Source organism: Salvelinus namaycush, chromosome 7 (genome assembly GCF_016432855.1).
Source record: "Salvelinus namaycush isolate Seneca chromosome 7, SaNama_1.0, whole genome shotgun sequence".
Taxonomy (NCBI): Eukaryota; Metazoa; Chordata; class Actinopteri; order Salmoniformes; family Salmonidae; genus Salvelinus; species Salvelinus namaycush.
The window spans coordinates 18,820,342-18,836,687 of NC_052313.1; the positions used below are offsets into that span (position 1 = coordinate 18,820,342).

Consider the following 16,346-nt stretch of genomic DNA (forward strand, 5'->3'; position numbering starts at 1 on the left):
ATACTGGATACAGCAGTAAAGGGACGTTTCTAAACAGAACCAGTCATGTGAGTGAGCGTTCTGTAGTCATCTCTGTAGGCCAGAATGGACCGGACTGAGTTCAGAAGGGCTGTGCTCCTCTCTCTCTCTCTCTCTCTCTCTCTCTCTTGCTGTCTGTGGGTTTGGTAACGCTGTGGTAACGTTAGGAGCCGGATAGGGGAAAGGACCCCTGAAAAAGAGAGACATCCCCCTCTCCAAACAAGGTTTCTCCTCAGGTCAGAGGTTAGAGGTCAGAGGTGAGGCACACTCAGTGCCTATAGGTGAGGTTTTAGAGGCTGAAGGGAGAAAAGGGACGCCCTCTTATGTGTGTGTCTGTTTACGCCTGGACTGAGGGAAGGACCCAATGAGATGTGTGACAGAAAGAGGAAAAACAGAGCTACCCCTCCTTTCCCTCTCTATGTCCCTTTTCTCCCCCCTCACCGCTCCTTAGCTCCCCCCAGGGTCGGAGCTGTGCCTCTGTGGTGTCTGTGAGTCCAGGGGCGTCTGTGGCTCAGGCAGAGAGAGCCTTCGCTGGGTGTCAGGGTCCAGGCCATTCGCCCCTCCCACTGACCCCAACCCCGAACCTGCCCGCATCCCTGACCCCAACCCTGAACCTGCCCGCATCCCCGACCCCAACCCTGAACCTGCCCGCATCCCCGACCCCAACCCTGAACCTGCCCGCATCCCTGACCCCAACCCTGAACCTGCCCGTATCCCTGACCCCAACCCTGAACCTGCCCGCATCCCTGACCCCAACCCTGAACCTGCCCGCATCCCTGACCCCAACCCTGAACCTGCCCGCATCCCTGACCCAAACCCTGCCACTGACCCAGCCCCTAGTTCTAGCTCCAGGCTGCCCAGGTCCAGGTCCAGGTCCAGGTCCAGGTCCAGGATTAAGCTGCCCAGCCCAGTGGTGTCTCGGTGTGTCTCGGTGGGGCTGACCAGAGGCGAGTCCTGGGGGTGCAGCTGATCAGGGCCGCGGAGAGAGTCACACGACTTGCCGGGGAACTCCTCAAAGTCCTGGGGGTGTGAGATCTGGAGGAGATGCAGACGAGGAGGGATTCAGAGAAGACCCTTTTGTGTGTGTGTGTGTGTGTGTGTGTGTGTGTGTGTGTGTGTGTGTGTGTGTGTGTGTGTGTGTGTGTGTGTGTGTGTGTGTGTGTGTGTGTGTGTGTGTGTGTGTGGACACAACTGAATGTGAGGGGCATGTGTATGAGTGCATGTGTGTACGCATGTATACAGGTGTCTACCGGTGTATCTGCATGTACGTGTTTATCTCCTGTATGTGTGTAGTACCTGTGAGAGGGAAGCCAGTGTCTCAGACTGCACCAGCCTCTCTCCAGGACCAGGGCCAGGGTAGGGTGAGGCCTGAGAGGGAGACAACACAGTGCTGTAGGCTGGGGGCACCAGGGCCATCTGACGCTGTAGTAGTTGCATGATTGCCCCGATGTCTGTCGACATCCTCGTTTCCAGCCTGAAGAGAGAAACACACGGACACACACACACACACACACACACACGCATACACACGTCAGAAATGCTGACACCTACCCTGGAGCATCCCCCAAGAAGCATTACTGGCCAATTATGTTACAGTAACTCTCCCAAAACAGACACAAAAGCAGGCATAGCCTCAGCCTTCTAGATAATGGAGGTCTTTGAACTCAATGAGACTTGACAATGGGCACTGACTGGATAAGACCATAGGGGCTAATATAACTGTTATTCCACTGTGGAGGTGAGAAGAGGAGAGGAGAGAAGAAGAGAGAAGAGGAGAGAAGAAGAGGAGACGAGAGGACGAGAGGAGAGGAGCGAAAAAGAGGAGACGAGAAGAGGAGAGGAGAGGAAGGAAGAGGTCTGTCAGAATCAGACTGATAAATATGAATGATGAGGTAGGGTTACAGAGAGAGGTGTCAGCTGAGTGCGAACACCAGGCCTGGGTACTTCCATTACTCTGACAAGGGACAGACTTGTATCAGACACTGTGGTACAAGACATAATGGAAGGAGCTACAGTGGAGTAGCAGACTAGCAGCTGTGCACTATATTCCCATTTGTACATCTTTTACACACTCATTCTAACCATTTTCTCAGAGGGCTATAGCTAACTCTGCCCCTGTACCTGTCTCTGACCTGTCCCTGCTCCGGTCCCTGTCTGTGTCCCTGCACTTTCCCTGTCCCTGTCACTGTCTCTGTCCCTGTCTGTCTCTGACCCCATCTGTCTCTGTCCCTGTATGTCTGTCTCTGTCCCTGTATGTGTCTGTCCCTGTCCTTGTATGTCTCTGTCCCTGTCCTTGTATGTCTCTGTCTCTGTATGTCTCTGTCGCTATCCCTGTCTGTCTCTGTCTCTGTGTGTATCTGTCCTTGTATGTCTCTGTCCCCATATGTCTCTGTCCCTGTATGTCTGTCCCTGTCTATCTGTCCTTGTCACTGTATGTCTCTGTCCTTGTCCCTGTATGTCTCTGTCCTTGTCCCTGTATGTCTCTGTCCTTGTCCCTGTATGTCTCTGTCCTTCTATGTCTCTGTCCCTCTATGTCTCTGTCCCTGTATGTCTCTGCCCCTGTATGTCTCTGCCCCTGTATGTCTCTGTACCTGTTGAGTTGCTTCTGCAGCAGGTCCAGTCTGTTCTCCAGCTCGGTGCGCTGCCTGCGGCCAATGCTGTTGAGGGGCGTGTTAAGAGGGGGAGGGTAGGGCAGGCTGCAGCGCGGCAGCTCCTGGTACTCACGACTGCCCCGACTCTCACCCCAGAAACTGAAGATGTTGGACACCCCTGAAAATGCTCCTGGTTGTGAAGAGAGGGGAGAGGAAGAAAGGGGTAAAGAACAGGGTATACTCTACTGTTTTACATTGATGTGCCCTAGGGTATGTCTGCTATGGAAGTTAATGAGGTGTGTGTATCGTTTGTTTCCACATCGATGCCCAGACCCACCTGTGAGTGCATTGCAGGTGTTGCCCCCCTTTGGGTCTCCCTCCCCCTCGGGAGTGTCGCTGAAGTTCAGGGTGGTGGCCTGAGCCGGGGACATCTCATGCAGAGCCGATGGAGGGGCAGGGCATGTGACCACAGACTCCTCCCCTTCGTCGCCACTGGAGTGGGAGGACACTGAGCTCAGAGGCCCCTCCCCCTGGTTACTGGCCGCCTCCTTCCGTCTCTGCCGTAGTGGTTTATTGGCTCTCTCCTTTTTAATCTCTCCTGCATCTGCATCATCTGAGAGGACAAGTTGAGTTGCTGATGATAACGACTTTACTGGTGGAAGAATGTACTTATTATAACTGTGAAATGTGGTTGTCTCATCTAGCTATGAGTACGTGAATGCACTTATTGTAAGTCGCTCTGGATAAGAGCATCAGCTAAATGACTAAATTGTAAATGTAAGAAACGAGGACAGATGATGACACACTGCATGGAATTGGAAAACTTTATTTGTGATGAACAACTGAGTGTGCATGGGAGTCATCATTGAGTATTATTTTCTTCTGGGCACCACAGAGAAAAGAATACGTTTTGCTCTCATGAACAGAGACGACGGAGTGAAGGGGAATGTGGTGGTTACCCTTCTCTGTCCGGCGCCGGAATGATAGTTTGCGTCTGCGCAGTTTGTTGAATCCTATACAGTCTGAGTTGTCACTTTCTGGAGAGCCAGGAATCATATTGGTCTGTAGGGATTAACAAAGAAAACGTCTCGAAAAATCACAAAGTGATGTTCGAGGGCTTATATAGGTCTTCCATAGGGATGCACAATGGAAATAATTCACCAATTCATTCATTCATTCATTCACCCATTTGCATTCATACATGAATATTTGAATGTACATTTTTATGGTCTTGACCTGTCTTGAGGAAGTTAAGGTCACTCACATCCCGGAGGTTAAAGGTTATCTCCAGGTTCATCCAGAAGTGGTCGGAGAACTCGGGGTACATGTTTAACACCTCCAGGACGTCCTCTCTGTGGATCTTATGGAGGTCACAGTAGGTCAGAGCTCTCACATCGGCGTTAGACTTCCCAGCTCGCCCGTAAAGGTTGATGGGCTCGCCAAATATGTCGTTCTTCCCTGTGAGTGAAGAGAGGACACTTTTACATGCATCGAAAAATGCTAATGTTTTACAGTGCTATGTTATTACTGGTAAGTTACATGGCAAATGTACAATAACTCCAAATGGTACATAGCAGTGCTTGTTCAATGAAATAGCATTTCACCCTTCTCGGCTGCCCAGAGTTTGAAGCTGTATGAGGTATAAATTGGGTCATATTTTTGCCCAGTAGATGGCAGTGTTGGCCTATATATTATTTATGCTGGGGAGAATTGCCTTTGAAAGTCTGTATATCTTATTTGCCCATCTCTGACCATCTATGAGTTTCCCTAGCACATCATATCTGAATATACCAAATTCACTTTGTTCTTCAATTCATTTCCCCTTTGGCTTGGTACATGCTACTCTAGCAACAGTAGACCCTATAGAGTGACAGTAGAGCCTATAGTCTCATTTGGTAGCCTATACATGCTAGACTAGCCGTAGAACCTGGACTATCTGGGTTGATACATGCTACAGTAATAGTAGCTCCTATCATCTATCATCCTCACCCAAGATGGCCACCACCACGTCGCCTCGGAGGATCTCGATGGAGCCGCGCGAGATGAAGTAGATGGCGGTGAGCACGTCGCCGGCGTGCACCAGGGTGTCGCCGGGCGGGGCGTGGGTGGTCTTGAACTTCATGGCAAGGGCTCGCAGGCAGCCCTTAGTGGAGCCCTTGAAGGCTTTGCAGTTCTCCAGGAGGGTACGGTTGAGGTGGAGGCAGATGTCAGCCTGGAGACACTCTGGGAACCCCTTCAACACCTGGTAGTGGGGGAGAGAGGGCGGGAGGTGGGAGGGGGAGAGAGAGAGAGGGATAGTGAGAGCGATAGAGTGTTACTGTCTAGTGAGTCTATGACAAGCAGTGTAGATGTCACTGCTGTCTTTGAACAACAAACATTAAACAAATTCTGTGAAAAAGTAAATTTTCTGATATGTAGCGGCAAATCACATGTTTACCCAAAACAATTACAATATTTCATCAGCAATCTGCCTTAGTAATACTTTCACTTGTAAGGCTGCAGCTTTACCTATGTAGTTAAAACAATTACTACAAATCTTTTTAATGATTTTCTCCTCTAGCAAGGGGCTTCCCCCAATTCCCCCAATTTTTCAGAGAAAAGAGTAGGAGTTTTTCTATGTCCGACTCTGGGACAAAGCTGTCAGACCAGACCAACGTCTCAAACACCCCCCCCCCCCATCTTGATCTGACACCGCTCTCATTGAAGCCAAGGAAATTCAAGGCCGACCCCGGTACCACAGCCATTGTTAGCAGAAAACAGGATCCCCATTACAGTCAATGGAAAAATGCAGATTTTCGTGGTCAATCTTCGTGTAAAAAAAGTAATAATCAAATTCAATCATGGTACCAATAATTGCTTCTAATACACCAGATGTATGTACTTGAACTGATTATTTTAAAATCGCACACAGAACAAAGTAATGAGGATAATTTAGTTGCTAATGGCAGCCTGCAGTACCCAGGTCAGCATTCAACTTGAGTTATTTAATGAGAGGGGGCAGCACTGAATTAGCCTGCAACATCACTTCCTGGAGTAGCTGAAACTGTGCATATTGTCTCCATGAGACGCCATCTTAACCAACTTCATTTGTCTTCAATGCGCTATTGAGTCTTTACATAGGAATGAATGGTGTCACGTGATCCATGGCTTTGTCCATTCATATATACAGTCATTGGTCCATCTCTACCCAGCCCAGACAGACAAACTGTTACGGACATGGCAGCCACATTTCCTCATCATTAAAAGACAGAGTATACGACTGACCTTCAGTCAGAGAGACATGAGGCCGGGGCTACATCCCAACAACCACTATAATCACCACAACAAGCATTTTACTTATCCAACACAGTTCAATGGACTCTCAACCTAACATGATGAGGAAGTTGAGCTAACAAGCGACACGGCTTGTTTGTTTCCTCTCTATGTCTCTTTTACATGTAATAATTTACATTAAACACAGGAGTTAAAGGGGCAATCTGCTGTTACTTAATCCATTTTTGTACTGAAATGTACTATTGATTCTTGAACAATGCAGTGCATTCGGGAATGTATTCAGAAAGAAATCAGAAAGGGGGCAAATACACACACACACACACACACACACACACACACACACACACACACACACACACACACACAGGTGTGTATAAAGTGCATTCGGAAAGTATTCAGACCCCTTGACTTTTTCCACATTTTGTTACGTTACAGCCTTATTCTAAAATGGATGAAATCGTTTTTTTCACTCATCAATCTACGCATAATACCCCACAATGACAAAGCAAAAAAAGTTTTTTAAACAAAAACAAACACTATATAGCCCAAAAAAAGGTTAAAATATCATGGATGGTCTGTCCTTGCATCCATAGCTGTCTATGAATTTCTCCAGCACTATTGTTTCAACTGTTGATTGCCGCTTTAAGACGGAATATTGGAATTTCGTATTAGGAATTTTGTTCCTAAATTGCATAAAAAATGCACTTCCGTAATGTATTTACATTTTAGTAATTTAGCAGACATGATGTAATAAGTCAATGGTTACATCATTATTGCGTTTGGTACTTAAAGCATGTTGGAGAGAGTGTAGGCTCAGTCCTAGGGAGAGAGAGGAGTTGATTGGAGGATATATGTACTGACAACCCTAATCAACACAAATCAACTACAGCTTTCAGGCCAGACCTCTCTTAGGTCAATGAGTCTTTAAAAGACTGTGCAGAAAATATACCGTGTGTGTGTATATGAATCATAGCATTCATGTACAGTATGTCAGGAATGGCAACCTTGCCATTAAAGTCAAGTTTTAAAGTTCATTTCCTGCATTTTGCCATGGGGAGGCGAGAACATTTAGCAATTTTATAATTAATTCCATGCAATTCTTCTCATTTTGCCATGGGGCGGAGAGAAAAATGTGCAGTTTTACAGCAAATTTCCTGCAATTCTACACATTTTGCCATAGGGTGGAGGCAAATGTTTGCAGCTTTTAATATGATAACAGATGATCAATGGCCCCCACCCCGGTCGGTAATTGGACCATGCATACTACAAGTTTAGATAGCTGGCCGCTAGACTAACTTACCAATATGAAACATTTTAGCTGACATGGACTAATTGACTGACTGCTGATGCACAACCACATTTCAAGTTGAGACTGTGACTGAGTTCCTATAAAGATACCCATCCCTGATGTATGTGTTTACGTCTATGCACTGTGTTGATGTCAATGTGCTGTGTGTATCTTTATGTGTATGTTCTGTGTGTGTCTGTCTTGTGTGAGTGTGAGTGTGTGTGTGTGTGTGTGTGTGTGTGTGTGTATCACTCACAGCATTCATGTCGATGCCGTTAGTGTAGGACCAGGCGTGTTGGAAGTACTCCTCCAGCCGCTGCCTCAGTGGGTTGGGGATCTGATGGAACCGGATGAACTCTCGGACCCGCAGCATCTGGGTGTGGTACCTCGCTGTACCCGAGTACAACCTCTGGATGATGGCCGACACGTTCCCAAAGATGCTGGCGTACATCAGAGCTGTAGGGTTGAGAGGAGAGAAGAGAGTTAGGATTTTGTGAATAGAATACTACTGCTGTCTACTACACCTTGGGCACTGTGAGTTGAGAAACGATCAACGTTATGGTATCTCAGGTGTGTGTGTGTGTATTTATGTGTGCATGCATGTGTGTGACTGTATGTGCCATGGCCATTCATGCCTAGGGCTGTGGCGGTGATTGTCAAGCAAATAACTGTCGGTCTCACGCTAATTGACTGTTAATTAACATAAACACATTTAGCATCTCCTGGCTTCCACACAAGCTACTAATGCAGACCTTTGGAACATCTACATTTTAAAAAGTCTAATAAATCCATGTCATATAGCCTACACCTTCACAATAAATTCATTATTTATTTTAGACAGGTCTAAAGAAACAATATATGAAGAAAATGTAGTCTATTTCAGAACAGAATAGCATACTCTGAGTTGTCCTTATGTTAGGTCCTGATCTGGCTATGCCAAATGGCTGTGGGCTACACAAGATTGGCTGAGAATTCCGTGGCATTATTTTATAGTATGAAAAATACAATTGAACAAAGCTGAATAAAATCTTCTCTAAACGATTTGAGGAAGTGCGCGCATGCGGCTATTCTGTGTTGAGCGGTTAACAAATAAATATATATTCTTATATGCTTAATTTAGAATTGTTCTACAAATGTTGGGCTATACTGTATGTTTAGATTTTTAACACATTGTAAGCCTGCATGATGCGACTCTAATGATGATTTGAAAAAAGTCGCTTGAAAGGCATGAGCTCTGCTTTGTTTTTTTATGCAGGCTGTACACACTACATCAGTCACTCATTCACAATTTGAGAAGCACTTGATAATGCCTAGAATTTCACTGTGGCATCCCCTTTGTGTGGTTGTAACGCACCCTAAAAAAAATCCATTCATTTTGTAGCCAGTGGCCGTTGTGCCCTTCTCCTTGAGTGCTGCACGCTCCATCACGTGATCGGGTCTTTCTCACAGGCTACAAGTGAAGAGAGACACATCGGGGACACAACTGTGCGTGTCCTTATCCAATTCCAAGGTGAATATTGAAGATATTGGAAGAACTGTCCACATTTTCTTTTCGACAGCCAACAAGATGAGTAGGCTTAATGAACAGTAAAAGCACTAGCCTATGTCAATATACTATCCCCTATAGTACAAAAGTCGAATCTGTGCGAGAAATAAACATTCCAAACATAGTCTGGGACAGTTGTGGGATGCAATAGATCCCAAATGAATACAACAACTAGCATAAAAAAAAACTTTTTACGCAATCTGGCTGACGCAACAGATCAGAACGTTTAGCCTAAAATGTTGATAAACTATTAGGCTATTTCTTCACATTATAAGCACAGCAATGCGCACATGGTAGTAGGCTATTAAGCGAGAATGTTCCATTAGCGGAAAACACCATTATCAAAAGTGACCACAAATGCAATTATGCATGTAATGCTTTTATTATAAAGGTACATTTTTATGGTAACAAAAGTATCTTCCGCTAACTTGAAACTCACACGTTGCTTATGTATGGTAGTTAGGCTCTACACCCCTTGTAAAGCGGATTAATGTGCTTAATTTGAAGAAGTTATTTGGCCACTAGTTGTGATACAAACCCTATTAAAACATATAGGCCTATGGGCAAGGCTACATGAGGTGTGCGACTATGATTTGAAAAAGCCATCATTCACAAGTGATAAGATATAATTCACAAGTGATAGGCTAATATTGTAACCCATCAGACTATTCCTGATGTAATCTCGTCTTTACATATACAGTGCATTCGTAAAGGATTCAGACCCCTTGACTTTATCCACATTTTGTTACGTTACTGCCTTATTCTAAAATGGATTAAATAGTTTCTTGTTCATCATTAATCTACACACAATACCCCATAATGACAAAGCAAAAACATTTTTTTTTTTGCCAAGAGTGTGCAAAGCTGTCATCAAGGCAAAGGGTGGTTACATATGTGTTACTTCATAGTTTTGATGCCTTCGCTATTATTCAAAAAATAGTATAAATAAAGAAAGACCCTGAAATGAGAAGGTGTGTCCAAACCTTTGACTGGTACTGTATATGGATGGCTGTAACATCAAGGTGTGAGTGATGAACAATCATCTCCATATGTGTGTTAATTCTGTAGAGATCTGTAAAGAAATCTGGTCATTATCGTTATAGCTTTCTTCCTGCTCCACATGATGTGTGTCTGCAGGCAAACACGATGAGGGAAATTGTTTCACGGAGAGGAAGATATTTTGATAAGTGTATTTATATTAAAAAGATATTAGCTGATGTCTTACTAGGGAATATTTAGCGAATATATTAACACATGAAATGATAAATGGCTTGATTAAATCCAGTTTCATTAGAAAAAAGTACTTAATTGCATATTTTACAAGAAAACATTTTGACCTTGTGTTAACACTGTCAGACTTGCGACTGCATAGTAATCATCATCATCCACTTAATATTGTAACGTGACAGAATCATCTCTGCACTCCCAACGCTGCAGAACTGAGCCGGATTTGCTTGGTGAGGTAGAAATGTCAAACAGTCCTTCTTTATAGGCTACATCCACATGATCATTTTTTAGACATAAAACCGTCATCTCGACCCTAACACTAAACCTGTTTTTATCAAAGTGTTAGCAGCTACCAAGATAGAAAACACTGCAACAAAACAAGGAACAATTACATTTGAGCAGAGGCGGAGCCACCACATTACTAACCAATCAAATCAAAGTAACCCCCCCCCCCCGTACTTACATCCGATAAGCATGACGCAGATGGAGAAGATCTTCTCGGAGTTGGTGTTGGGGGAGACGTTGCCAAAGCCCACGCTGGTCAGACTGGAGAAGGTGAAGTAGAGTGCCGTCACGTACTTGTCCTTTATGGAAGGGCCCGAGCCCTGCACCGTCTCATTGTAGTGTTTCCCCAAAGACTCGCCCAGCGTGTGGAGCCAGCCAATGCTGCCGTTGCGCTCCACGCTGCCGATGGCGTACCAGATGCACGCCAGCCAGTGGGCGATAAGGGCGAATGTACACATGAGCAGGAAGAGGACGGCGGCGCCATACTCCGAGTAGCGGTCCAGCTTCCTCGCCACGCGCACCAGCCGCAAGAGGCGGGCTGTCTTCAGCAGGCCTATCAGAGTAGTCGTCTGGCAGGAGAGGAGAAATGGTTTGTTTAGTGTCCAATCTTACCTTGTCAGGGCCCGTGTTGCAGGCTTTTGCTCCAGCCAAGCTTTAATACAGCTGATTCATCTCATCTATGTCTTGATTGAAGACTTATTAGTTGACTGGTTGAATCAGGTGTGTGACTGCTTGACTGGAACAAAAGTCAAAAGTCTGTGCCTTCTGCAGATAAGGTTGGCCACCCCTGATTTAGGAAGTCAGTTCAAAGTTTTGAAGCTTTATTGCCCATTTAGGATAAACAACCTTACTGAAATGTACAGAATGTGCAAATCATCCTCTGCCCCAGACTTGTAACCAATCCCAATCCCTCAGCAGCAGTTAAATCCTCTCTATTATATACTGTGCTGTTAGTGGGTTCAGTTCAGTTCCCACCAATTATACTTGTCTTAAGGAGCCCCCACCGCGTCAATACACCAAATAAATAAGGACTTGATTACTTCCCTACGCGGCAGAAAGCCTAGTTTCTCACTTTGCAAGACATTTTAGTCCTCTTCTGGGGAAAATGTCCACTTCCTTGGCTCACTGGCCACTTCAGGTTCAATTAATTAAACATTGGCAAGAAGGTTGAAAGTACAACCTTCCACAGTTGTTTTTCTGCTCCACAGCCTTTGAGGACATATCCCTTACTTTTAGTTAATTGGAGGTCCATAAATGATGGAGTTCTCAAAGGGAGATTTGACTTTGGAGGTCCCAAAAGCTCATTGCAAATAGTTTTCATTGGTCCTTATTGATTTTCTATAGACCACTATACAGGATCTAACCACCCTTCAATACGGAATCAAACCTTTCAATTCAAGACTCAACCACAGTTCTTTAGGCATCGAGTCAGAAGTACAATGTAGGCCTTAAGTAGGCCATCATAACATCTGACAATCCTCATAACCCAAGATGCATTCCAACACACAGTAGTCCTCACAAAACTCCTTTACCCACAATGCCCTTCCCCTCCTCCCACTTCCTTACCTCCTCTCCGCTGCGGTAGATGAGCAGGTCGAAGGGAATGGCTGCCACCATGTCGATGAGGAACCAGCCCTTGAAGTAATGGACCGCTATCCTCAGCGGAGCGCTGACCACCTCGTCGTTAGTATTGACGTACGTTGTCCTGAAGTTAATGACGATGTCCACGATGAACATGATGTCCACGATTAGGTCGACCACGTTGAGCGGCGAGCACGAGTAGCCACAGTTCACCATAGCCACCTCCTCGTGGTCGTTGAGGAGGAAGGCGGCGGAGTACGGGGTCAAGATAGCCGTGTAGATGACTAGCAGCAGGATGAGCCAGTCCCACACCGCCTTGAAGGGGCTGTAGTGGAGGACAGTCCACTTGTGGATGCGAGGGGCCTGGAGCTTGTACTCTGGCAGGACGTCAGCACCCAGCGACAGCACCTGGTGGGAGAGAGAGGGGGAGGGGTAAGACTTTATGATCAAGAAGTTGGGTCAATATGCTGGAAAGAAAGGGGGGGAAAGAAGGAAAATTTAAAAAAAGAAAGAAAGAAGGAAAGAAAAGAAAGAAAGAAAGAAGTGGGCAGGGAAGGACAATATGAATGTTTCCCCAAAACCTCACAATATCGCCTCATAACGCATCTGTGACCCTGTATAAGGTAGCATAGAATAGACAGGAGTTCCTTGGACCGCATGTGCTTTATTCTTTTGGAGGGGAAACAACAACGTTTCACAATTAGAGCAATGTTCAGAGTCCAGTGAGGCTGAAGGAAGCTGTTGTGATAGGAAGGACTCTCCTAAAGTAATCCCTGAAGCAGAGCGGAACAAACAAACGCTCAAACCCGCATGCACGCACATGAACACTCACGCACATGAACACTCACGCACATGAACACCCACGCACATGAACACCCACGCACATGAACAATCACGCACATGAACACTCACGCACATGAACACTCACGCACATGAACACTCACGCACATGAACAATCACGCACATGAACACTCACGCACATGAACAATCACGCACATGAACACTCACGCACATGAACACTCACGCACATGAACACTCACGCACATGAACACTCACGCACATGAACACTCACGCACATGAACAATCACGCACATGAACACTCACGCACATGAACACTCACGCACATGAACACTCACGCACATGAACAATCACGCACATGAACAATCACGCACATGAACACTCACGCACATGAACACTCACACACATGAACACTCACACACATGCACATTAACAGTCAAATTCATAGCCAGAGCATGCAGTTCCAGTGGATTGGATTTGTTTCAGTAATCTATTCCAACTCCAGTCAGCAGCAATGAAAAATGAAACTAATCACAACGAGAGAGTTATTTCTCCTGGTCTCCCAGAATTAAACAGTAGTGAATCACGCAGCCAGGATGGTGTGTTGAACTGATTAGTAGTAATGGAACACAGACATAACTCAGTACATCTCCCACTCACGACCCAACATCGAACAGGCAGACACTGTCTCAATAACACTGCTAGGCCATATCATAACAAGGGCAGGATGCTGTGAATAGAATAATATCATTTCTGTTACACTTGTTATATACTATGTCCCATAACATCTTAGCTACTATGTAGGTATAGTGCATTCAGCTGAAACAGGGCAGTAAAATGAACCTTTACCAAACACTATCCGATTCCAAAATCCAAAGGTAAACAATTTTTAAGGGAGCCAACTGCAGCCGAGAGCTTTACTACTTCTTGTCTGCACTGGTGGGTCTGACCTCCCATTTCCCAGGTTAAGTAGAACAGCCTCCCTGCCTTGAACACACACATCCCCGGGAGAGGACAGATTGACAGACGTTCTCTAACCATCTGTACAAGCATATTGCAACAGAATACACTTGTAGCTAGCTGAAAACACACACGCTGCTTTGACAGTGTCTCATGTCACTCAGAATACACTTGTAGCTAGCTGAAAACACACACGCTGCTTTGACAGTGTCTCATGTCACTCAGAATACACTTGTAGCTAGCTGAAAACACACACACTGCTTTGACAGTATCTCATGTCACTCGCCCAGAGGCTCTCACACACGCACACAGATTTTAAACCGGCTATACAAATCACATTTTAAACCGGCTACACAAATCACATTTTAAACCGGCTACACAAATCACATTTTAAACCGGCTACACAAATCACATTTTAAACCGGCTATACAAATCACATTTTAAACCGGCTATACAAATCACATTTTAAACCGGCTACACAAATCACATTTTAAACCGGCTACACAAATCACATTTTAAACCGGCTACACAAATCACATTTTAAACCGGCTATACAAATCACATTTTAAACCGGCTACACAAATCACATTTTAAACCGGCTACACAAATCACATTTTAAACCGGCTACACAAATCACATTTTAAACCGGCTACACAAATCACATTTTAAACCGGCTATACAAATCACATTTTAAACCGGCTATACAAATCACATTTTAAACCGGCTATACAAATCAGGTTGTAATATTAGCACGCGTATAAATGCAAATATGAACAATTGCACAATTTCGACACGCACTTGGTTAACTTCAGTGAAAGGGGATGAAAATGGGTAGAAAATGAATGCAGAGGATATTTGTGGTTATTCCTGAAATATAGAGCAGGCTGGCTTCCAGAGACAACACAGTGAGACTTTTGAGTCCTTGCTACGTTCTGTATATTCAAGGCACTGTTGTTAAAAAAAAGGCAGACAATCTAAGACAAATTCCTATGACTAAGTTCTTAGGGTTGTGGGGCGGGACTGTGAGTAGCTTCTGTGAATGCCACAACCAATTGGGTTTGTTGACTGTAAGCTCTGTGTCACGAGTCACCACTGACATAGAGTGACAGGCAGTGTGTGTGAGGGTATGGGAGGAGAACATTCTAGACGCTGTAAGTGACTGAGCTCTCCAGGGCTTAGCAACAGGCTAATAAAAAGGCAGAAATTAATATTAGATTTGGTCAGAGAGAGAGACTTTTTTCTCTCTGGGTGTAGCAGTGTGACGAGGCCTGAGGAGAACAGAGAGGGCTGGATAAACAGTGGGCTGTGTGAGCTCCAGTCCAGCCGAATAGAACAGCTGAGGCCACGGGTGCAGCTGCCCGACGGCTGCGGCCCTCTCTCTTTTCCCCACCCTTCCTCTTTCCTTCTTTCTCTCCCTCCACACTCCAAATACTCAGGGGAATCTGTGTTCTTACTAATCCAGTACAGCTGATGGCTCTTAGGCAAGCCGTTTCCTTTCTTGTTGTTGTCGTAGAAGTACCCAGCAGAGCATGGCCCTATCACCATAACATCCGAACTAGAGATGGGTAACCCTCTTGCTAATGTGGTGGTGCAGTATCAGCACTTTGACTATGTATGGACCATCATACAAAATACTAAGGACACATTGGTTAGTTACAGTCCTTTATTTAACTGCCGTTGTTTCTTTGGGATTCATTGAAAAATCTCCACCATGTACCATTTAATACCCAGGAAGGTATGAATTGTGTTGAGGGCTTTGAAGTATCTGAGAAAGACATAACACATGATTACCTTTGTAGATACATCACCTGCAAAAGCCTGTAAAAATACAGTGTGGTCTCATTCCACAATAACAACATTTTGGATCTGCCCTCTATATCACTGCATGTTGTCTTGCCCTCAGGTTGATTCAGTGTGGCACCTGTACCCAGAATGCTCCTCTCACTGAGACAGGGGCGATATTTCCAGCTGAGCATGTCAGACAGACAGACAGGCGGGCTGGGGTCGTTCAGGGGGAGGTCGCCTTTGGGGGTCCATGGACACGTACGGCAGGTGTTCAGCCCAACAGTGTTCAGTGATTGTGTTAGGAAGGCAGGTGCCGTGCTAGACTGCAGGTAGTGCATCATGCAGAGGTGTGTGTGTGTATGTGTATGTGTGTGTGTGTGTGTGTGTGTGGCCTATAAATCACAGTGTGTTGGCCCTTCTCTATGGAGCTGAGTCATGTCAGGTCAAATGTTTGAGCTTGACAGGCACTAGGGGTTTCTATCATGCCTCCCACTGACTAATACAAAGGCAGATGGTATTGTTTATGTCATGGGTACAGTGAAACATGCACGCCAAAGCAACTTTATGCAACTTTGCTTGTAGTAAATGTCCATCATTTCTGGGGGTGGAGGCAGACATTGGAAGACTTACTCAAAAGGACAACCACATGACTAGCCTGGGTGCCAGTTCACTACATGACTAGCCTGAGTGCCAGTCTACCACATGACTAGCCTGGGTGCCAGTTTACTACATGACCAGCCTGGGTGCCAGTTTACCACATGACTAGCCTGGGTGCCAGTCTACCACATGACTAGCCTGGATGCCAGTCTACCACATGACCAGCCTGGGTGCCAGTCTACCACATGACCAGCCTGGGTGCCAGTCTGCTTCTGCTCTCTTGCCAACTCCTTATGGAATTGACATGTCATGTTTAGCATGTTTTGACAATTGAGTAGACAAAAGCACAAACGGATCTGGGACCAGGCTACCACGTGAGGTAAAGGAGTTCAAAACC

At 45.5% G+C, this 16,346-nt stretch overlaps 1 protein-coding gene across 1 annotated transcript in view; it reads right to left on the reverse strand.

Annotated features, from left to right (window-relative positions):
• Nucleotides 1-465: 465 nt before the first annotated feature.
• kcnh2b (potassium voltage-gated channel, subfamily H (eag-related), member 2b) overlaps nt 466-16,346 on the reverse strand; it is a 295,325-nt gene continuing 279,444 nt past the window's right edge. Inside the window, exons 6-17 of the mRNA XM_038997228.1 lie at nt 11,787-12,217; nt 11,269-11,272; nt 10,407-10,797; nt 7,427-7,626; nt 4,599-4,851; nt 3,874-4,067; nt 3,569-3,671; nt 3,039-3,222; nt 2,947-3,005; nt 2,610-2,799; nt 1,315-1,492; nt 466-1,053 (exon numbers count right to left, since the gene is read on the reverse strand). Of these exons, the coding sequence (XP_038853156.1) occupies nt 466-1,053; nt 1,315-1,492; nt 2,610-2,799; nt 2,947-3,005; nt 3,039-3,222; nt 3,569-3,671; nt 3,874-4,067; nt 4,599-4,851; nt 7,427-7,626; nt 10,407-10,797; nt 11,269-11,272; nt 11,787-12,217 (2,775 nt within the window). The remainder of the gene's footprint in view (nt 1,054-1,314; nt 1,493-2,609; nt 2,800-2,946; nt 3,006-3,038; nt 3,223-3,568; nt 3,672-3,873; nt 4,068-4,598; nt 4,852-7,426; nt 7,627-10,406; nt 10,798-11,268; nt 11,273-11,786; nt 12,218-16,346) is intronic.